General features: G+C 39.4%; 1 protein-coding gene across 1 annotated transcript in view; it reads left to right on the top strand.

The window, feature by feature from the left end:
• The window catches only part of CC2D2B (coiled-coil and C2 domain containing 2B), a 28,822-nt gene extending 4,987 nt beyond the window's left edge, over window positions 1-23,835 (top strand). Inside the window, exons 2-10 of the mRNA XM_028167818.2 lie at window positions 3,678-3,776; window positions 6,263-6,460; window positions 9,594-9,683; window positions 12,286-12,399; window positions 14,428-14,562; window positions 14,959-15,081; window positions 19,526-19,584; window positions 21,582-21,759; window positions 23,647-23,835. Coding sequence (XP_028023619.2) covers window positions 3,678-3,776; window positions 6,263-6,460; window positions 9,594-9,683; window positions 12,286-12,399; window positions 14,428-14,562; window positions 14,959-15,081; window positions 19,526-19,584; window positions 21,582-21,759; window positions 23,647-23,835 — 1,185 coding nt within the window. The remainder of the gene's footprint in view (window positions 1-3,677; window positions 3,777-6,262; window positions 6,461-9,593; window positions 9,684-12,285; window positions 12,400-14,427; window positions 14,563-14,958; window positions 15,082-19,525; window positions 19,585-21,581; window positions 21,760-23,646) is intronic.
• Window positions 23,836-24,125: the final 290 nt, after the last annotated feature.

Raw genomic sequence — 24,125 nt, 5'->3', positions numbered from 1 at the left:
TAAGGTTAGATTGTTTATTTGAGATTTTTCTTGTTTCTTGAGGTAGGCTTGTATAGCTATAAACTTCCCTCTTAGAACTGCTTTTGTTGCATCCCATAGGTGTTGGATCATCGTGTTTTCATTGTCATTTGTCTCTAGGTATTTTTTGATTTCCTCTTTGATTTCTTCAGTGATCTCTTGGTTATTTAGTAACGTATTGTTTAGCCTCCATATGTTTGTGTTTTTCACGTTGTTTTCCCTGTAATTCATTTCTAATCTCATAGCATTGTGGTCAGAAAAGATGCTTGACATGATTTCAATTTTCTTAAATTTACTGAGGCTTGATTTGTGACCCAAGATATGATCTATCCTGGAGAATGTTCTGTGTGCACTTGAGAAGAAACTGTAATCTGCTGTTTTTGGATGGAATGTCCTATAAATATCAATTAAATCTATCTGGTCTATTGTGTCATTTAAAGCTTCTGTTTCCTTATTTATTTTCATTTTGGATGATCTGTCCATTGGTGTAAGTGAGGTGTTAAAGTCCCCCACTATTATTGTGTTACTGTCCATTTCCTCTTACAGCTGTTAGCAGTTGCCTTATGTATTGAGGTGCTCCTATGTTGGGTGCATAAATATTTACAATTGTTATATCTTCTTCTTGGATTGATCCTTTGATCATTATGGAGTGTCCTTCCTTGTCTCTTGTAATAGTCTTTATTTTAAAGTCTCTTTTGTCTGATATGAGAATTGCTACTCCAGCTTTCTTTTGATTTCCGTTTGCATGGAATATCTTTTTCCATCACCTCACTTTCAGTCTGTATGTGTCCCTAGGTCTGAAGTGGGTCTCTTGTAGACAGCAAATATATGGGTCTTGTTTTTGTATCCATTCAGCAAGCCTGTGTCTTTTGGTTGGAGCATTTAATCCATTCACGTTTAAGGTAATTATCAATATATATGTTCCTATTACCATTTTCTTAATTTTGGGGCATTTGTTTTTGTAGGTCCTTTTCTTCCCTTGTGTTTCCCACTTAGAGAAGGTCCTTTAGCATTTGTTGTAGAGCTGGTTTTGTGGTGCTGAATTCTCTAAGCTTTTGCTTGTCTGTAAAGCTTTTGATTTCTCCATCGAATCTGAATGAGATCCATGCAGTGTAGTGTAATCTTGGTTGTAGGTTCTTCCCTTTCATCACTTTAAGTATATCATGCCACTCCCTTCTGGGTTGTAGAGTTTCTGCTGAGAAATCAGCTGTTAACCTTATGGGAGTTCCCTTGTATATTATTTGTCGTTTTTCCCTTGTTGCTTTCAATAATTTTTCTTTGTCTTTAATTTTTGTCAATTTGATTACTATGTGTCTCGGCGTGTTTCTCCTTGGGTTTATCCTGTACGGGACTCGCTGCACTTCCTGGGCTTGGGTGGCTATTTCCTTTCCCATGTTAGAGAAGTTTTCGATCATAATCTCTTCAAATATTTTCTCTGGTCCTTTCTCTCTCTCTTCTCCTTTTGGAACCCCTATAATACGAATGTTGTTGCATTTAATGTTGTCCCAGAGGTCTCTTAGGCTATCTTCATTTCTTTTCATTCTTTTTTCTTTATTCTGTTCCGCAGCAGTGAATTCCACCATTCTGTCTTCCAGGTCACTTATCCGTTCTTCTGCCTCAGTTATTCTGCTACTGATTCCTTCTAGTGTAGTTTTCATTTCAGTTATTGTATTGTTCATCTTTGTTTGTTTGTTCTTTAATTCTTCTAGGTCTTTGTTAAACATTTCTTGCATCTTCTCGATCTTTGCCTCCATTCTTTTTCCAAGGTCCTGGATCATCTTCACTATCATTATTCTGAATACTTTTTCTGGAAGGTTGCCTATCTCATTTCATTTAGTTGTTTTTCTGGGGTTTTATCTTGTTCCTTCATCTGGTGCATAGCCCTCTGCCTTTTCATCTTGTCTATCTTTCTGTGAATGTGGCTGTTGTTCCACAGGCTGCAGGATTGTAGTTCTTCTTGCTTCTGCTGTCTGCGCTCTGGTGTATGAGGCTATCTAAGAGGCTTGTGCAAGTTTCCTGATGGGAGGGACTGGTGGTGGGTAGAGCTGACTGTTGCTCTGGTGGGCAGAGCTCAGTAAAACTTTAATCCATTTGACTGCTGATGGGTGGGGCTGGGTTCCCTCCCTGTTGGTAGTTTGGCCAGAGGCAACCCAACACTGGAGCCTACCTGGGCTCTTTGGTGGGGCTAATGGCAGACTCTGGGAGGGCTCATGCCAAGGAGTACTTCCCAGAACTTCTGCTACCAGTGTCCTTGTCCCCACGGTGAGCCATAGCCACCCCCGCCTCTGCAGGAGACCCTCTAACACTAGCAGGTAGGTCTGGTTCAGTCTCCCCTGGGGTCACTGCTCATTCCCCTGGGTCCCGATACACACACTACTTTGTGTGTGCCCTCCAAGAGTGGATCCTCTGTTTCCCCCAGTTCTGTCGAAGTCCTGCAATCAAATCCCACTAGCCTTCAAAGTCTGATTCTCTAGGAATTCCTCCTCCTGTTGCCGGACCCCCAGGTTGGGAAGCCTGACGTGGGACTCAAAACCTTCACTCCAGTGGGTGGACTTCTGTGGTATAAATGTCCTCCAGTCTGTGAGTCACCCATCCAGCAGTTATGGGATTTGATTTTACTGTGATTGTGGCCCTTCTACCATTTCATTGTGGCTTCTCCTTTGTCTTTGGATGTGGGGTATCTTTTTTGGTGAGTACCAGTGTCTTCCTGTCGATGATTGTCCAGCAGCTAGTTGTGATTCTGGTGTTCTTACAAGAGGGAATGAGAGCACGTCCCTCTACTCTTCCATCTTGGTTCAGCTAGGTGCACATACTTTTAAGATTGTATTTCTTCTTCATGAATTGATTCCTTTATCATTATGAAATATTCCCCTTTATTCCTGGTTATATTCTTTTTCTTAAATCTACTTTGTATGTTATAAATATGGTGATTCCAGCTTTCTTTTAATTAGTGGTTGTATGTATTATATATCTTTTTCTTTCTTTTCTTCCTATTTTTTTTCTTTTAACCTGTGTCTTTATATTTAAAATGGGTTTACTTTAGACAGCGTATAGTTGGGCCTTGCTTTTTTATTCAGTATAACAATCTCTACCTTTTAATGAATGGCTATGTACATTTTGTGTAATTATTGACCTGGTTGAGTTCCTTCTTCCTATTTGCTTTCTGCTGTCCCATCTGTTCTTTGTTCCTTTTTATTTTTTTCCTCCCTTTTTTGGATTAATAGAGTTCTTTTATGATTCTATCACACTTCCACTATTGGCTTATTAGCTATACTTCTTTTATTTCTTAATTGTTGCTCTAGGTTTTATTATATATTCTTTATCACAGTCTATCTTTATATAATATTATGCCACTTTATATATAGTGTAAGAACAGGATATTACTATACTTCCATTTCCCCTCCTGTGCTTTGTGTTAGTGTTATCATACATTTTCCTTATATGTATGTCATAAACTCCACAGCAGGTCATTATTATTGCTTTAAATAGTCAATTATCTTTTAAAGAAATTTTTTAAAGTGAGAAAAAAATCTTTTCTATTTACTCTTTGGTTTCTTTTTAAAAAGGAAGAGAATTTTTTATACTTACCTCCATGTTTGTGTGAAATTATCTATCACATGATATAGAATGAGTAATAGAAAAATTATTTATTTTAATAGGATCACTGTTTCAAGAGCTGCAGTGGTCATTCATATATAAGAAAGAATTGGCTTGGATCCATTGTCTTCCCTTTCTCTGCTCTCCTGCAACAATCTGAGGTAATAGAAAATGATTCTTTGCTAATTATTCTAAATTTTTGTCTCTGGCTAATGGAAATACCTGTATCTTTGAGTCAGATTCTGACTGGCAGGTTGATAAGTCAGTCAAAATGATCTTGTATTCAACTGCCCCATGGGTGTTGGAGTATTTGAAGGTTTTAGCTGTCTCTGGAATAGGAGACACCCACAAATTTATTTCATATATTTTTAGAGTGTTCATTGATGAAGAAAAGGACAGGTAGCCTTAGGTCTTAAAGCAACATTCATATTTGCTCATAATAGTTTTGTAAGACCAGATTAATAAATATTCTGATTAATGACATTGCTTTGTAACCATGAGTTCCAGGAGTTTCAGCTCCTCAAACGCTGTTTATTGATAATGGTGAGACTGATGATTAGCATCTGTGTCTGTGGTACCCCCAGAGGGCTCTGCTGTTGGGTTTTGCAGCAAGAATATGCCTACATAGCCAGCAAAATATAAAAACCCCAGTCTAGATTTCATTTGGGGCCCTGTAACTTACAGAGATATGCCAGTTACAGATGATTCAGAAATGAATTTTCTACCTCAAGGAGTTCACTGTCTATAGAAGAAAACAACCATTTCAGTACAACATGGTAATGCTGTAGGGCTTTGATAGGGGCATGAGATTGGTACTATGAGAACACTGAGTAAGGAGTACCCTACCCTTCCTGGTTCGGAGGGGTTTGGGGTAGGTAAGAGGGGAATGAGGAGGAGGATGAAAGATCAGGGGAATATTTACAGAGGAGATAACTTTTAATCAAGTCCCTAAAGATGCATTTATCAAGCACACGAAGTCATTTGACTCAGAAGGAATTATGTGTGTATCAGTTAGTACTGTATTCAGTCATATGCAACAGAAAACCTGACTAACAGTGGCTGATGTAAGAGGTCTATTTATCTCACAAAAAAGAAGTCTATATGCCAGTGCATCTGCTCAAGAATATCATCAAGGATCCAAGCTACTTTTGTCTTTCTGTTCTACTCTCCATATCATGTGACTTTCATCCTCATAATTGCACCTCCAGCCTCATATTCATGCTGCAGACAGGAGGTGGGGTGAAGCAAGAAGGGGCAGTGCCTGTATCAGGAAAACAGACACTTCCCCAGAAAACCTCTCAGACTTCTCGCACTTTACTTATGTGACTTGGTCACTACATGGCTGTCAAGTTACCATCTAAAACTGTTGGTAAGAAAGGAGAAGAGAATAGAGGAGAATAGAAATGTCTGCATATTATGCAATCACAGGATGTCATGAGGGAGCACGTTGAAAATACAAGTGCTGCAAATAAAGAGCAACGGAGATTTTAAATTGTTGGAGGTATAGGGCTTCCTACGTTTGTAAATCCCTGCAGATGTTTCTCAGTCTCAGGCCAGATGCTAGGATAGAGAGGTAGTTAAGAATGTGAGCTTCAAAGGTGGACCAACCTGGGTTGTAATCCTGGCTCTACTACTCATTAGTTGTGTGATCTTGCACGAATTACTTACATGCTCTGAGCCCCAGTTTCCTTATCTATAAAATGGAGATAAGAGCGGTGTCTACCTCATTGAATAATATGATCTATATCAAGCACTTGGCAGAATGCCTTGTACATAGTAAGTGCTCAATAACTATTAGTTATATTAGTATTATTATTAGTTATTATTGTAAATTATCTCCTCCCAAACATGTGCGTGCGCACGCGCGTGCACACACACACACACACACACACACACACACACACAAGATCCCTCCTCCAGTGGACTTTGGGTCATCCTTCCTGCTGTTACATTTTTTTTCCTCTTTCCAGACCCAATGCAAAATGTATCATGGTCTTTTAGCATTTTCTCTGAGCTTAAATTAGATCTTCTAAGAGCTTTTATCACTCTGGTCTGTTAACTTGCTTCATTGTTTCATTCCTTTCTTACTTCTGCCTTCTCCACATACTACATATTAGACAGGGACCCAGGGTGTCAAGGTTGCCTGTGAACAAATCATCATGGAGAACCTTACCATCCTTGTGCAAGTACCTATTAGTAGAATCAGCATGAACCCATGCAAGCCTGTTTCCTGCAATGGAGAAGACTGAACTGAGCTATACTATATTTGACTGATGTTTATTTTCATCATGCAGAATCCATTATACTGATTTACTCTTTCAGATTAGTGGAACATTTCAAGTAAATATTCCACCAGTTTTGCTTGGGTATACTTGGAGTGAGACTTATGTGTCTCCTAAAGAAGATTATAATGGGCAGAATTTAAAAGAATCTACCTTCTTAAATATTTTTGCTACTATTGAACCTCAAATATCATATGCCATCTGTAATCCAGAACTAGACAAGGTAGGTTTTACACTGAATTATTTTCATATATACTATCAGAGAAGTGTTAATTTCAAAGCTGACAAAAATGAATGTTGGTTCTTGATATTTTCCTGTGGGGACAATGTAGTACAATGTTGAAATATTTTAAACTTGATTCTAGTTTTCAGGTCAAATAGATGTTTTGGAGAGAGCACAGATTTTTAAAAAAAATTGTAAGGCATTATTTCCTAAACGAAGAATCACAACTACTGTTTTTAATGATGAAGGGATACAGATCTTAGTAACAAGATATATCAAGGCATTGAATCCACCTCAACAACTCCTGGATATATTTCTTCATGATTCTAATGCAACACTTGTAAGTTATATTTATTTTAGTAGCTTTATTGTGATATTTGTTTACCATACAATTTGCCCTTCCAAAGCATATAATTCAATGGCTTTTAGTATATACACAGAGTTGTGCAACCATCACCACAGTAAATTTTAGAACATTTTGATCACTCCAAATTTATATTTATTTTAACTTGTTTACTTTTTAATATTAACTTTGAGTATAACTTTCTTATTAAAATTACTTTACCTTCAGAGACAGTTTCCTGAGAGAAACCATCTATGTTGCAATGTGTCCTCTTGAGCACCAGATGGAAGAAAACATTTCTTCCTGATCCCCTTCACTTCTGTCCACTTGTACTAGAGAGTCACTGTTGCCACACCAGTTCATGTGACCATATCAGCTTCACAACTTTTCTGTCAAACTTTGAAAAATGACACAGAAAAATTCCTTTGACTTCCAGGCAAAATTAAAAGTTATGTTTCTAAAGGAGTTTTGCCCTTCTAAGGATTGCTTCTTGTTGTATGTGGGAGTGAATAAACTATGTTTTTTTGTTTTTTGTTTTATTTATTTTTGGCTGCGTTGGGTCTTCGTTGCTGCACGCAGGCTTTCTCTAGTTGCGGCGAGCGGGGGCTGCGCTTCGTTGCAGTGTGTGGGCTTCTCATTGCGGTGGCTTCTCTCGTTGCAGAGCACGGCCTCTAGGAGCGTGGGCTTCAGTAGTTGCAGCACGCGGGCTCAGTAGTTGTGGCGCACGGGCTTAGTTGTTCTGCAGCATGTGGGATCTTCCCGGACCAAGGATCAAACCCGTGTCCCCTGCATTGGCAGGCGGATTCTTAACCACTGTGCCACAAGGGAAGTCCAACTATGTTACGTTTTGCTCTGTAAACCGCCAACATAACACTTCCCACCCCATCCTTATGTGGCTTTATGCATATCTGTTATTTACCAGCTGACAAAAGAGACATGTACCTGTATTCATTATGGACTCAGAAGAGAATATAGCTTCTTCCACTTTGAGAAAGGAAAATATGAAATCAGAGATCTAGTCTCCCGTTTAAGAAAAAAATAAGCTTTGCAGACAGCTTTACTTTATAAGGTTGGAACAGCAGCACCATCCATGAAATACAAACCACAAATTTTACTGTTTCTGAATTTCCTATATTGTTATTAATTTTGGTCTTAAGTTGATAGATTCCACAGAAGGTGATAAGTATCTTTTACCTCTTCCTCCATTAGAAAATTAGGTTAATAACGGATTTCTTGATCAAGAGCATCACCACTTACTAAAGCGTACATGGAGAGAATAATCAATAAACAGGCTTTCTAGGATTTTTTTTTAAGTCTTCTGCAACATTTATTGATAAACAGGAAAGGGGTTTTATTTACAGTTTTAAAGCTCTTTTTTGTCACTATTATTAGTAATTTTCTATCTATGTATGGTAATGTCCAGTTTTAAAAATACTTTATGATTTAAGACTTTAAATCATAAAATGTCTGTTTAGCTAATTAGTTCTCCCCTATACTTCTAAAAGAGAAATTGTACAGTACAAGAGTCATTCATTGGGATTAGATTAGTTACCTACTAGTCTGACATTTTAGGAAGGAGGTAATTGGTTTTTTTAAATGATGGATAAACTTGTGCTGGTGTTTTGGATCTTATGATGCTGAGCATGTTCTGCACTGGTGCTAATGTTTAACATAATTTTATATTATAAACATACCTGCTACCCAGAGGCAAGTATTAATTTAGTCCATACGGACTATTGACCCCTCTTGAGACTGCAACATACACACTCTTAAACACACTCATACATAGTGTGTTTAGACTTTAAAGTATCTTAACTCATTTCTGGACACGAATGTGTTATAAACCTCCTGATTTCTAGCAACATATAAAAAAACACTGCTATTAAAAACACTTCACAAGTCATTGTCAGCCATTGCTGGCATTCTGTCACTAGAGAATACACAGCAATATCTGGTATGTTGCAAGCTTTCAAGATAGCCTGGATTTCAAAAGTTGGTCCATTAGTTGTATCTGATGGGTGTAAATTTGTCTCCTAGTTCACTTTGTGTCAAGAGCTAAAACTGTGAACTTTCTCTTATTGGTGGGTAATAACTGAAAATAAAGATTTTATTTTCATGAAAAAATAAGCTTTGATTAAAGGGCATCTGTGAAAAATCATTTATACCTTTTATTTATTCAGGCTTGATTGAGTCAATAGGCTCTTCTCAGAAAATTTATATTATTTCCCAGTATAAAGCTCTTACCTGGATTCTTTAAGCTAAAATCAAAAGTCCTAGTTTAGATCACCTTTTGCTACACTCTGCTTTTCCATTACGGGTTTCTTCTTGCCTGTTTCCTGACACCCAAAGTCCAAGGAGATAATAATGCTCTCAGATTTCTTTCAAGGACAATCTTTGCCTTTTTAAAAAAGCATAAATCCTAGCTCCTTTGTTTCTCAAGGATTGTGAACCGTGTTTAATTAATTGCATGAAGTCAGAAACATGACCAGTGTAGGAAGTCATAATAGTGCATACATAAATGGTAGCTATTGTAAATCAGTGAAAATGTTGGTGAACTTTCTGTGTTAGCTCATTGTTTATTTGTATTCCTTTCTTCTTTCCTACTCTAGTCCGAGTCCTTATCTCTAGCCCTATAGGGGGAACAATCCACAATAGAACTTCTGTTGTTGGAAAAAGTAGGCTGTACCAATAACTTCTTGCTGCAGCAACTTATAACTAGTTTTTATTAATAAAAATATTTCTGATAGATTTTGAACCTAAAAGTAAATCAAACTTTTGCTAGTCTTCAACATCTTTTTTCATTTTTTAAACAGTTAAAGTATACATGTAATATATCGTGTTTAAATTTTTTATTTATTACAATGAAATGTAATGGTTAACATGCATGCTCTGAAGTCATGCTAACTTGGGCCCATTCCCAGAGACCCATATATTGTGTTAGTGTGTGACCCTGAGCAAGTTATCTTAGCACTCTAAGCTTGTTTCTTCTTTTGTAAAATAAAATTAATAATAGTGTGTACTTCATAGGCTTGTAGGATACACTAAATGTGATGACAGTGCATGTAAAGCACTGTGCTTGGTGATAGGCGTATAGTATGCTCTCAATAAATGTTCGTTAATATTATTTTAGGACCTCGTTGCTCGCTTTGTATCTTTGATTCCTATTATGCCTGATGCACTGGATGAAAATGATGGTTTTGATATATGGATGACATCAGAGGTAACAAATTACATTTTATAATTTAAATGTATAGTATTTCTTACTTGCTTTTCTTTTAAAGAAAACTTTTAAAAAATATTATGCACTTATGTAGTAATTTGCCTCGTGCAATTTGAAGGCATTTGATAATTTAATACATCATTTTCAGCTCTACAACAACCCATAAAAATAATTCTTAAAGACCAAAATTCTTATTCAACATTTTAAGTAGCTCATAATATTTAGATTCAACAGGAATTCCAGGAGTACAATATTATGACATTCTCCAGAGAGAAATATGGCTTGTTCACTACAGAGGTGGTCAGACCCTGAAGTCTAGCAGAAATACCACCACTTCCCAGAAGCTTTCCCCAGTTTTCCCACATCTGAATGAAGAGCTTGTATAGAAGTGCTCTTGCTTGGCACTTGGATTAAAATTGTCTTTAGACTGGTTGCCAAGTAAAATACAGGCCCCATGCAATATTTGGGACATATTTATACCAAAAAACTACTTGTTTATCTGAAATTCAAATTGAACTAGGCATCCTATTCCCCGCCCCCCCACCGCAAGTGTGGCAGCCCTAATTAGAACACATTTTCCATTCCACGTTAAACTATATTTAGTTGCTTATATACTGGCCCTATACCCACACACTGTACATATACATCCCAAGTTTAATCTCCTTGAATGATAAGGAAGATTTGATTCTTATTTATTTTTATATTCGTCACTTGTACATACTTTAAATTTAGCAAGTATTCAATATTTTTAATGGAAAATACCAGCATGATGGGAGCCTAAGAGAAGGACACTTTCCATCTGGAACTGATAGTCCTGGCACTTATCTAGAATGTTTTAGAGGTTAGATTTTGAGCAGAAATGGACTTAGGGGGCACAGGACTAACTTAATAGGTCAGCTACCCTGCCTTCTGCTAAGTGGGAATAAGGGAGATACAAGCACGTGGTTTGTTTCAGGATCCAGTGATTCAAATCTGGTAAAACTCAAAGAGGTGTCAGTTAACTCTAGACTCTTCTTAGACTCTTCAAACTAATCAGAATGTGTTCAGGGGTATTATGATCCTGCAGAACATTGAAAGATAGCCTCTAAAGTAGCTAAAAATAACCATAAAATAACCATTCAGGCAAATACTAGTGCTCCCGAGTGCCCTCCAATCCAAACAATACCCATAATCAACAGGTTACCACAGTCATAGGCTTCCTCTTGGCTAATGTCTTCCCATTGACATGAACTGTTTGGACTTGGGATACCCATGAGTGAATGACTAATTAGATTGTCACAAGACAAGAGTTATTTCTCCTACCCAACAAACAGTCTTGGAGTCAAACAAACCTTGGTTCAAATCCTACTTCAACCATCTGATAGCTGTGTGACCTAAGATAAGTTATTTAGCTTCTTTGGACCTCAGTTTCCTCATCTGTGTCATACAGGGGTTATGAAAGGATAGGCACCTAGAATGCAGTATGTTAGCTACCTGCTCTCATCCATTCCCTCCTTCTCTTATGAAATCCAATCAGGGGAACCTCCTTGGCCTGACATTGAAGACTACTCATAATCTGCTCTTCATTCTCCTGTTCACACACATCTTTCAGAAGAGCCACGTTACCGTCCTCCCTAGCCTCCATCCCTCACCATCACATTCAGCCGGTGTGTACTGACGTGTCCATATCAGTTGTTAAAACATTGAAATGCTTCCAGACTGGTAAATAGTCACTCCAAGAGCTCCCTGAGTGCCCCCTCCCCAAGCTCCCTGACCACCACAGCCCTTTCTCTGGGACTAATGAAATGGAAGCACATGTGCAGTCTAAATGGTGCAGCCGCTACTCAGCAATAACACATCATTGCCATATGAACATTTGGGCCTGTATATTTTATTAGATCCTTTGATTTTTCAAGCCAGAAATCCAGAGTTTTATATGAGATCTTCCAATTTTTAAAAGCATTTTGGGGCCAAACGAAACACACCTATCAACTAGAATTAGGTTACAGACCACTGGTCTGCCACCTCTGCTGTGCTTTTTCTCTCCTGCTACCACTGCTTTACTAGGCACCCTGTATTTGATTACACCCAGCCCAACTGTTCAGCTCTTTCAATTAAAGAAGTTTCCATCACTCTTTCTGATCGGGCTCCAACTCAGATCTCTTCCTCTCTTTCAGTTGAGAGCACTATATTGGTACAGGACAGAGTGTAGCTCCATTGACCAAAGGATCCCTTCCTCCAAAAACACTATGTGATTTCCCATCAGGTGAAGTTCCTTAAAATATCAGCCAATATATCCCTGTTTTCCCAGGGTATTTGTCTCAAACAAAAATGCCCCATTTTGGAGGATAAAATTATTGGGTCACTTACACAGTATCCACATTAATTATCCCATGGTAAAGGTGACCCTTATGTTCCAAGTTAATGTTCTCTCTTTCTAATGCCCTAGTGTTTTAACAGACAAAGGGTGCTGGAGCTTTCGGCTTTGCAGTCATCTTAGTGACCTGGCAAGAATGTGTGTGTGAGGGTTTGGAGGGACTCTAAATATGTTGGATGCTTGCATTACTCAACTTTCTCTCCTCCCCTCCTTTTCTGTGTCCTTGTTGCTTTTGTTTTGCCTTAGCGCTGCATCAGTTTGGCTATTGGAAATAAGGAGGAGCATGCCATACTTCTCTGTAATTTCTTCCTGTATTTTGGAAAGAAAGCTTTGGTCCTCCTAGGAACCTCGATGTTGGAAGTAAGTGTTGGACTTAATATTTAAATAGTGTAAACAAAACTAATTAGCTTTTAGCTGCAAATTTAAAAGACTTCAACCCCAAGTTTCCTTCTTTTCACAAGCTAATTAGGAAATATCCTAGGCGAACTATTATTTACTTAGGAGGATAATGTTCATTCATGAAAATTTCTACAATGTAAAGAATGACTTCCTTTTGTTTTTCTTCTTCGTAAAGTAGTACAGATAATAGTGCTACTTCATGGAGCTACTAAAAATATTAAATTACATAGTAAGTATATGGCACTGGGAACAGCACCTGGTTTATGTGGAAAATGCTCAATAAATTGTGGTGGTAGGGCATGTAGTAATAGTTACAGTGGTAGTTATAGTGGTTGTTAACCGTTATCACCACCATCATCTTTATGTGTCCCTAACACTATATTTTAAGATCCTTAAGAAGTACTTCTTCCCGTTTTCCACTGCTCAATTTTTTATTGTGGGCCAGAAATTTATGTTAACCTACCTGAAATTTTTACAACTTAATTATATACACCTGCATTCAAACCTCCAGAAGGCTGTATTCTTTTGGACTGTTTCTATTTCTACTATGAATATCTTGATAAGTGTCAAAAACTTCCAGTCTTGTTTTATGGTTTTTGTCATGATCATTTATTTCTCTATATTCCCTTAATTTCCCCATATGATCCCCCTGCTGTAGTTTTGAGTGCCACTAGATGGCAGTAAACAGTCAACAATATTTCAACAAATATTTTTACAGTTTTACCTCTGAGTCAACACTAGGTGGCAGCACTCATCTGTGCGTTTCACCTCTGCTACCGGTTGAGGTGAAGCCTCTTTACTGTAAAGAAGATGAGCACAGTGATAAAGAGCAGGAGCTTTGGAGTTCGGGAAGCCAGGCTACACAGCACAGTGTTGAGAGTATAGATTTGGAGGTCAAAGAGGATTTTAAAACCCAGCGATGACGTTTACTAACTGTACGATCTCAGCCTTATTTCTCTGAGCCTCACTTATCTCCTCCCCGAAAAGGAGTAATTCCATCTACTGTTACCCTAGACAAGCTCTTAACCTCTTATTCTTCACGTGAAAGGTGGGCATGATAATCATCCCTACCTCACAGAATTTGGAATTCATGTGAGAAGGTTAGTGTGAGTGCTGAGTACAGTACCTGGGGTATAGAAATACTCAATAAATGTTAAATAGTCACTATTGTTGTTACCTGAAATTTTTATTCTTTGCTAAGTAAGAAAGGTTTATGCTTCGAAAGTATGTGCAGAGCAAAATAACAACATAATGACTACTTTTATTCCTCAGGTGCTTTCCTGTATAATTTCTCTCTGGCCTCTAACTCTGTATCTTGTTCACAAAATTAATTTTATGGCTTTTCAACTTCACTTGGCTTTTCAGAGCCTTAGGCAAAATTCCATTCCCTAACTCTGCACGGTGTTCACCCTTGGTCTCCAAGTATATTCTACATAAAGCAGGGCTAATCCATATAGCACCTTTGTGTGAATTACACAAAAGCGCCCCTACCTCAAAACCCTTTAGTACTAGCTATTGGGAATTGGTCATAATATACTGATTTTGTTAGGACAACATATTTTATTGCTGTGTGGGTACACCCTTCAGGACCATACGTGGCAGCACTAGCTCAAAATTTCTCTCATTTGAATCCAACCTGAGGATTTCGGTTGCTTTGGTTTTATCCTTTCCAAAAAAATTGTAAAGGTCCTAAAAAAGACTTTTAAAAATCAGAGATACCAGGGAGTTCCCTTGTGGTCTAGTGGCTAGGATTCTGGGCTCTCACTGCCGTGGCCCGGGTTCAATCCCTGGTCAGGGAACTGAGATCCCGCAAGCTGTGCGGCAAGGCAAATAAATAAATAATACAGGAATAAAGAATAACTAAGGTAACTGGCAATCTTATCTATTAAAAAATCAGAGATATCATATGCTTACACTATAATTTCCACATACAAAAATGAGTTAAATCAATCATTCACCAAAAATGACTTTAACTCTTTCTTCGTACAGGGGCATGTGGCTTATGTATTAACGCCAGAAACTGATGAATATTTGCTTTGGAATCCATTAACTGGGCAATGTCATAAGCAGTTTGACCCATTTTGTCCCTTACAAAGTGTAGATTGCTTGTTTGATGGTGAAAATGTAAGTATATGGCAGGGGTGGGGGGTGATGGTGGATCTTGAGTTATCTCCTCAAGAGTTAAACCTGTGGTTCTCTACACTGACCATATATTAGAATCATGTGGGAACTTTGAAGAAGCTATAGATGTTCAGCTAGAGTCCCTGGGGTGTAGGGCCAGGGGAATCTTTTCTCCCCAAGTCTCCTTGACGTGATTCTGCAGTGCCTCCGAGGTTGAGAACCAGCGAGCAGTCTAGTGTGCACACACCCCTGGAATCTCTGTACCTTCTGCCTCAGAACCATCCTTGGCTTCTGCCACTTCACTGGGGAGTAGGACTGTAAAATTTTGCTCCGTCCTAACCCACTATGGGCTTAGTACTCCTGTGGGCCTCTACTGATTTTATGTTGTTGTATTAATAGGTCTGGTTTAATATTCAGCAAAATAATTCACCAAGGGCTGTATATTTTGACTATTCAAAGGAAAGTTTCTGGAAACAGTTGCTTCCAAAAAATTATCAAGGGACGAAAGCACAAAGCATACAGGTAAATTATACTTTTCAAGGTGTGTCTCTATGAAAGTTACCATTGGTTCTAATCTTGGGAATTGTGACAGCTTTTATTATGTTTATACAGCTGATTGCTTGTTGAATTATTTGGCAGTATTAATAAAACCTAGTTTTCTCTGCCATCCAGCCTGAGTTTGGGCTATTGTGATCCTTTTTCTCTACTTGCAGAAAAGAGGAATTGAGAAGAAGGTATCATCTTAATTGTGAATGTAGGTTTTAACATAAAATTTTTAAAATGTTCATCATGAAACATAAAAAATAATGTCAAGATGGTGTAATAAGTTCTGACTTTGACCTAGCCCTTCTACTACATATCCATTACAATGATAAAGTATAAAAATTGAAAAACAGAAGGCTTATCTGGGCTCCAAACCATGACCGTTATCTCATGGAGTAGAAACAGGACAGAAACACTAGCAGTGAGTGGGGCCCGAAGAGGGTGGCACCAAGGTCTGAAAATGCTTCATGAAACCCAGAGAACCAGAGCCAGTCTCACTTTTTGAAGCCAGGGACCGTGTTGCGCCTCCCCTACTTTGCTACTCTTGGGAGAAGATGGGAAAGAAAAGCAGCAGACTCACTGCCTGGGGCTCAGGAGGTAAGAGACCAAAGTACAGAGCTGAGAATCAGGAACCAACCTCATCACCAGATGGCTTTGTCCAGGGGATCTATGATGTACTGACTAGTGCTTTGGGAAGGCACCCAAATTCCATTTCAACAGCTGTTTCTGGATTGAGAGCCATGGTATGGCAGTGTGCAGGCAATTGCAAAATTCAAAAACTAGGAGCTATGACCCAGAGGAAGAAAGAGAGGGGGGGATGAGAAAAAGAACAATGGAAAAATAGGAAGAAGACAATTCACAGAAGCAGAAACTCTAGGGCTCAACATCACTCATAATGAGGGAAATGCAATTTAAAACAATAAAACACTATTTCACATGTAGAAGATTGGCAAAACTTTTTAAAAAGTGTGATCACATCTAGTATTGGCAAAGAGGCAGAGAAATGGTGGGAGTGTGAATTGCTATAAACACTTTAGAAAGCAATATGGTAAGGTTGGTAAAGCTGAAGAAACTCAGCCTTTGATCCACCAGTTCATCTTCTAAGTATATGCCCTAGAGATACACACACAGGGAGACAAGTACACGATGGTCATTACTGAATTGCTTGAAATAGCAAAAAATAAATAAATAAATAAAAGGAAACAATTCATCAACCAGAAAATGGGCACATGAGTTATGAATACTCATACTATAAAATATTCTATACAGCAGTAAAAAAAAGAATATATGAAACTAATTTACTATAGTTCTCAACTTGGCTATACATGCATTATATCAGAATCTCTGTGGGAAGAGCCCACGCATTGGTATTACTTAAAGCTCCCCAGGTGATCCCACATGCAGCCAAGGTTGAGAACTACTGACCTAGAGCCATTGTTATCAACATGAATGAATATAAAAAATGTAATGTTAAGCAAAGTAAAGAAGATGTGCAATGACACACTTATATGAAGTTTGAAAAATATATGTTGTTTACGTATATAGAGATACATAGTGATAGTGTAAAAGCTTGCATGGGAATGATAAACACCAAATTTAGGGTAAAGTTTACCTTTGGAAAGAGGAAAAAAAAGAATGATATCAGGGAGCAGTATACAGAGTACTTCAAATCTATCTGTAATGTTTTACATCTTTAAAAAAAACCTAAAACAAGTATGGAAGAATGCAAAGATTAGATATAGCTTGGTGGTACGTATGTTGGGTGGATGTTCATTACATTTTTCTCAGTGCTTTATCTGAGAATGTTTGACATATTTCATAATATCAAAAAGAAGGAATGGTGGTTGTGGGGAGAAAAATCAAACAGTATCAAAGTGTATAAAGTGAAGAGTTTCTCTCCTCTTCAACATCTTTTTCCCACTTTCTAAGAAATAGCCACTGTTGGTAGCTTCTTGTGCATCCTTCTGAACATTCTCCTTGCAGATGTTTGCAAAGTCATTATAAGGAAGGGGAAATGTGCTTATCTCTCTTGAGCAAACCACATTTATGGCATCCACAGACCTTGCTTGTTTTTCCCATCCCAAAGTTGTGACCAAAGTATTGCTGCCTCCTAGGGGGAGAATGATATATTTAGAGTTGAGGTTTTTTGTTTCTATTAATCATTCTCTTATTAATTCAGGTAATGCTTATTGAGTGCTGCAGCGGGCCAGCACTGTTTTAGGTATAGGTACCACAAGAAAAAAGACATGTCTCAGTGCTCTTGGAGCTTGTGTTCTAGAGGAGGAAACAGGAGGAAACGGGCACTTGCTGTAGAGAGCGATAAATGCTATTATAGAAGAAATGAATGTGCTTTTGGGAGCACTCAGCAGGAGACCTGAGGTGAAGGGGAGTTGCAGGGGCTTCCTGGGGAAAAAACTGATGACTAGCAGAGTGAAGAAGGGTGAGCGGGAGCTGGTCTAGGTGAAAATTAAGGAGGAGAATGGTCCCAGCACAGAGCGGGAACAGCAGGCATGAAGACCTGCAGTGGCAAGCAGATGTCTGTCAAGGAGCTGAAAGGCCAGCTTGGCTGCTGCCAGGGAGTGAGCAGAGGACAATCAGAAGCCAACATCACCAAGGCAAGGGCTGCCATAATCAAAATTGTACTTTTAAAAGCCACTAAACCCTTTGTCAAGTTGAATATATAAATATAAAACTCATAGTTGCATTTGACTTGTATCCCTACTGATTTCTTTCCTGTGGGTTAATGGCCCTTGATCTTCTGCCTTGTCGCACACATACCGGAATAAACCACTATCTGTGGTGAACACTGTTTTTTTTTTTTTTCTTAATCACAATTGAGAACACAAACTTGAGTGTGTATGGGTATTCAGAGATGGAGTTAACAGGGAAATCCTCTCGAAGTTTTAAAGGATGTGAATTCCCTGAAAGGGGCCTTTGCCTGAAAAGAAAATAGACTAACAGTCCATAAATTTATCAAGTCAACATAACCCAGGCCTCTTTTTCAGGCCTGAAAGTGGCCTAACTAATCCATAAGAGTTGCCAGGATAGGGGTGCTGGGGATTGTTTTGGAGGGGCAGACAGTGGTTGGTGACAGCAATCAGGGAATTCAGTTTACCTGTCCTGTCTGTGATAGTTGGTGGCCCCTGTAAGATGATGCTGGCGTTTATGCTTCCCTTTCTCCAGTATCTCTCGTCTCCTGCCGTGTTCACTGTGGGGAAATTCACTGTGCTTGAGCCTATGCTCGAATCTAGTGGTTCTCCAACCACAGCAGGCACCAGAACCTTCTGGAGGGCTTGTGGAAAAATGGATTGCTGGGCCTTACCCTCAGAGTTTCTGAATCACTGGGTCTGAGGTTGCTGGTCTGGGGGCCACATTTTGGGAGCCACTGGCTTAGATCATCACCTGACAGACTGAGCCTCCTCAAATCACTCCCGAAATTTTCTAAGACCTAGAGGCCTAGTAAATGTTTCCTTCTTGTCGTACAACCCTCATTCCTCTCATGAGGGGGAAACATCTGTCCGTGTCTCTATAGCTCCTCTATTTCTCAGCTCAGAAATATCCAAAGTAAAAACCATCCAAACCCAACCCCTCACTCTTGTCTATATGAGCCCTGCAGGGAGGGGGGAGGAACGGGTTAGGTAGGGGGGAGGGGGTTGGAGAAGTCCTCTCCTCCTCCCAGAAAATCCTGCTCAGGGGGCAACATGGGGAAACATGGGAGAGCATTGCTCTCTGCTGTTGCTGGGGTGCCTGGTGCAAAGGCTTGGAGACGGGCAGATTGAAATGGACTCTGCGTGCATGTGCAAGTGTGTGCGCATGCGTACATGCAAACACAGAGACCTGACTCCCGCCTGCTGAAAGGAACAAATAATCAAAGAAGGAAGACGATACACCATGTTACAAGAGTAATAATAACAATTGTATCTGATCTTTGTTGAGCAGTATGTGCCAGGCTTCACATGTATTACTTTATTTTAAAATCTTTGCAGGATCCCAGGGAAGTAGGTACTGTTATTGTCCCTCTTTAAAAGAGGTGGTAACTGAGACTCACAGAGGTTAAGTGACTTCACCAAGGTCACAGTTAATAAGTGGAAGATACCAGTGCAGCTTCCAACATTATCTGGTAGAATCAATAAGCATGTCAAATGCTTGTTTGAATAAACAGATGGGGATAGCAGATCTGTCTTTTTCTGTCATGAAAAATATCTTTTGTAAATCCATTCTCCCTTCCATGCCCTGGTGAAGTAGTATTAAAATCAAAGGGAACACTGTGATCTGTGTTGCCTTTGTGCCTCTACTATTGAGTGTTTTTGCCACATGAGACTGGTTTAAGTTCACCCTCATTATAATCAGCACTCCAAGGGGCGACTGACGTAAAGATGGTCTCCCTAGAATCTTTTCTAACTTTCAGTTTTCTGTATTTCAGCCTGAAGAAATAATTTATTCTGATACTAATAAAAGCATGGTAGAAGATCTAAAGAACAGGTATGATCTTTATTTATATATTATGATTATCATGTTTTCTCTCTAATCTCTCATTCAGCCACCCTTCAGTCCTCTAACCCAGTCTCTCAAAATACCCATTAGATTCAGCAACAGAAGCATGAAATGGAGATTATAATAGTTACTTCCACTGAGTCATCTGTCTCTTGGTGCATGCATCAAAAATCAGCCCCTCTGCTATCCACGGCACTCCTTGAAAAAACATGCCAAGTTAAATATGGTTGCATCTGGAAAACATTGTGGGCTGCTGTTAGGAAGTTCTCAACACAGACACCTGTTGAGCCGTATAGTAATAATAATGCAGTAGCGAACACTTCTTGCAAGGACAGGAAGGTAAATGGCCCACAACTTGGTGTGTGGTAAAAACAGCCAAGCTGGGTGGCAGCAACATCACCACTGTCCCTCGTAGGCACCCCTCCCCCTCCCCCCACCACACACACACACACACACACACACACACGTCCGGAGGAGTTGTTGAGTCAAGCCCAAAGGGTCACAGCCTTGCAGCAGACCTCACTCCTACTCCAGATGTGTCAGAAGCTTCTAGATCTGACTACCTCCAGTGACTCATGCTGACACAGCAGGCTGGCATGTAAGCCGCTACCAACTAGTTGAAACAGAATATGACAAAAATCATTTTGCCACTCCCTTTTCTCACTAGCACACAACTCTCACCTCTTATTCCCCTCCTTCTTCCCCAACTCTTAACAATAAAAGGAAGAAAAGCACTAGGAAAATGGTCCCCAACTTCTGGTTTTCATCAGAAATTGCTTCTAGAACTATTTTAAAATATAGGTGCCAGAGTCCAAGACCAGACCTGTTGAATCACTATCTGGAAGATAGTGAAATATTTTGATAAAGTCCTACAGGTGATTCTGGCGTATAGCCGTGACTGAGACTCTCTGCAAACTTGAAACCACTTAGTTACTTTATAGACTCAGCCAAGAGGAGAGGCCCAGCAGCTTCTTCTGTAGCACACAATGATTCTGCCCAGAGGAGAAGCTTCCATCAACCAACTCACACTGTGCTCCACTTTCTCCCCTCCCCGAAAGAGTTCCTCAGCAGGCACAGTTTTAGAGGCGGCATAGGTAGGCAAAACTCCCTGCCCTTGTGGGGCATCCATTCTGGTAGGGGAAACTGCTCATCACACCGATCAGTCCAGGGCTTCATTTCCTCCCAGTTCTGCTTGCTGAATTAACTGATCCAGTTACCCCATTCCTGCTAACATTATCCCAGACCAGATATCTGAATTTTTATAAAGGCATTTCTTGGAAACACAATGTCTTCTGTCAAAGGAGGGTCTTGGAGAATAGGAATGCCAACCCAGTAATCAGATGGTAGGCAAATCACACCCAGTAGGCAGCTGCCTACATACGGGTAACTGGAAAAAAGATGTGCCTTTGAGAGCTAATTGCTGGCTACCCCAGGAAGCGTCTTGCCTTCTCAAGCCGAGCAAGAGCCTGCTCTCCCCTGGACTTGACTAATGCGAATGACAGCAGATACCCCTAGCCATAGAGGTCTGGTTTTCTCCTAATCAAAAAAGTATCATTCCCGGGCTTCCCTCGTGGCGCAGTGGTTGAGAGTCTGCCCGCTAATGCGGGGGACACGGGTTCGGGCCCTGGTCTGGGAAGATCCCACGTGCCGTGGAGCAACTAGGCCCGTGAGCCACAATTGCTGAGCCTGCGCGTCTGGAGCCTGTGCTTCGCAACAAGAGATGCCGCGATAGTGAGAGGCCCGCGCACCGCGATGAAGAGTGGCCCCCACTTGCCACAACTAGAGAAAGCCCTCGCACAGAAACAAAGACCCAACACAGCCAAAAATAAATAAATAAACAAATAAATAAATAATAATTTAAAATGAATATCTGCTTATAAAAAATATATCATTCTCATACTTAAGAAAAAGTGACAAAACTTTTTTCACATTTATTTAAATGAGTTGTAATTTATCATAAAATGATCTTTGCATTCTTACCTTAGGATTGAAAGAACTCTGAAATATAAAATAATGGAATGGCGACCTAAACAGCCAACACGTTGGAATAGACAATGTACTTTCATTTTAAGACAAATCCTTCCTAAGTTAGAGCTTGGCACCAGAAACTTTGTTTCATCTGAAGAAGAGAGTGAATTTGAAAGACTGCTACAATTTTATTGGGTTTGTATATGATTTAATGCATTAATGTCATTTGTTTTATCTATGTTATTAATTGCCAGATGATACTAATCTTAAATATCCCTGAAATGCCTTTTATCTTGATCTTAGGTGATACATGCTATGCCATTAAAATGCATTTACTTATAGACTGAGAAATTTCAAATGTAGTGAGTAACTAGTACCCTGACCAGATTGCATGACATTTTCTTGGAATCAGTTTTTTAATGTATAAACCACAAACTTTGGAAAGAGATACCCAAAACGAAACCACCTGCAACTAAGAAACTAAAAAATGGTTTCTAGATGGTAGTAATAGAATGGATTCCATGTCCTTGCTTCTGGGCAAGAGGACTACAGGCAAGCTTTAATATCTTCTACATGCAAATTATTCTCAAATTTATACATCCAGCCTGGACTTCTGACCTCCTCTTGTATATTCACCAGCACATTTGACATCATCCTGGATGGTAGAAAGGCATTTCAAACTCAGTTAAGTCCATAATCAAACATGGTGGGCATCTGGTGTATTGTTAGGGTCCTTCTTTTCTTCCCCTATGATATCCTTAGTTCTGGAATCCTCTCACCTCCTTTTCCCTATGAATTGTTCCAGTGGGTTTTTGGAAGCCCCAGCCTCCCAAGAGTGATATTCCTTCTCCCTACTATCCCATAGACTAGAAGATGTCTCCTCGGGAAACCCTGTAAGAGAAGAAAGGAAGGAATCTGTTGGGAGTTTATACTCAGGCTGCCAGGGAGGGATCTGCAGGCACTATTCATTCATGAATAGGGAGGAAGTTGTTTTGTTTTGCTTTCTTTTTAATAGAATTAGGGGGTAAAGAGATAAGCAAAGCATAGTTAAGTATAAGCCAAGGTTTAAAACTTGGAGTTCCTTTGTAAAATTATCTGCTATTTAATAACACACATTCATAAACCTAGACCGAATCCTGCAGCTTGGGTTCAAATCCTGGCTCAACCACTCATTAACTTTGACCAGATTACCTAACTTCTCTATACCTTCTACCCCACTGCTCAAGATAAACAAGGATAAAAAGAGTTACCTGCTTTGTGGTTGTGGTGAGGATTAAGTGAGCTGCTTAACCACAGCACCCAGCACTTAATAAATGTTAACTATAGTTTGTATCCTATGTGGCAGCCATTGTGCTAGACACTTGGGGTTATGACAGTAAACAAGACAGATACAATCTTGAGCATTCACAGAGACTGTGGGCTAGTTAGAGAAATAGACCAGAAAACGAGTAATTGCAGTATATTTTATTAAGTAAGCTAGGATAGGACAGTGTCCTATGCAACCACAAGAGAAGAGCACATCAACAGATTTAAAGATCAGGAAAAGCCTCCCGAAGTAAGCAAACTAAGTCTTGAAAGAAGCTAATGATTGTCCTTTGTATATTCTTAAATAGATACTTTTACATGGGACCATGTTCCATATCCTTTAATCCTGCCATATAGTTATCAATAAATATAAACTGAATCAATGTTAAATAAATTCTTCCAAAATGCTCCCTTAAATCTGTCACTTATAGGATCAAGGTTTCCTTGTTGGCAGTTTGCTATTCCAGAAAGGGTGCAAATATGTGGAATGTTAAGTGTGCAGGCTCTGGCATTAGACAGACCTGGTTCTGCTCCTCTCTCTGTAAAGTGGGGATTATAACAAAGCCTACCTCATAGGGTTGTTTGAGGATTAAATATGTATGTGAAGTATTCAGCATTGTGCCTAGAACATAATAAGCACCCATGAAATGATAACTATTATTATTATTTTATGACTTCCATTTCTTTGAGGCTTCTGTAATCTCTTTGCATACAGTAATTCTCCATCACCTACGTGACTGTAATGTGGTTTTACGTGTTATTCTGTCATTTGTCTAGGTTGCAGGATTTCCTATCCAGATGCCATACACTGATGTACAGTCAGTTATTGATGCTGTGTATCAAACTGGAATTCATTCCTCTGAATTTCCACAGACAGAATTTGCTCTAGCTGTGTATATTCACCCCTACCCAAACAACATATTATCTGTTTGGGTCTATTTGGCTTCATTAGCTCGATATCAGTGAAAAGGAATAAGGGAAAAGGAAAAGATTGTACATAGGCCCCCAACCAGAAGCCAAACTTTTCTAGAACTTGGGATTTTCCTATTTATCCTCAAATCCAGACAAGTGTGAGCCCAGTTTTTGGTTCACTTATAGAGTTGGGCACAAGACTCACTCCCTGAGTCTTTGAGGACAAGCGTAAATGACCTCCTCACCGGAGACCTCGTCAGGGAGGACACTTTGGGAAGTCTGGCGCCTTGGATTGCTGTCTACAGTAGGTCTTATTCTGGGAAAGAAGCAATTCTGGCTTCTCT

This window comes from Balaenoptera acutorostrata, chromosome 16, assembly GCF_949987535.1.
Source record: "Balaenoptera acutorostrata chromosome 16, mBalAcu1.1, whole genome shotgun sequence".
Classification (NCBI taxonomy): Eukaryota; Metazoa; Chordata; class Mammalia; order Artiodactyla; family Balaenopteridae; genus Balaenoptera; species Balaenoptera acutorostrata.
This window is presented reverse-complemented; position numbering and strand designations above follow the sequence as displayed.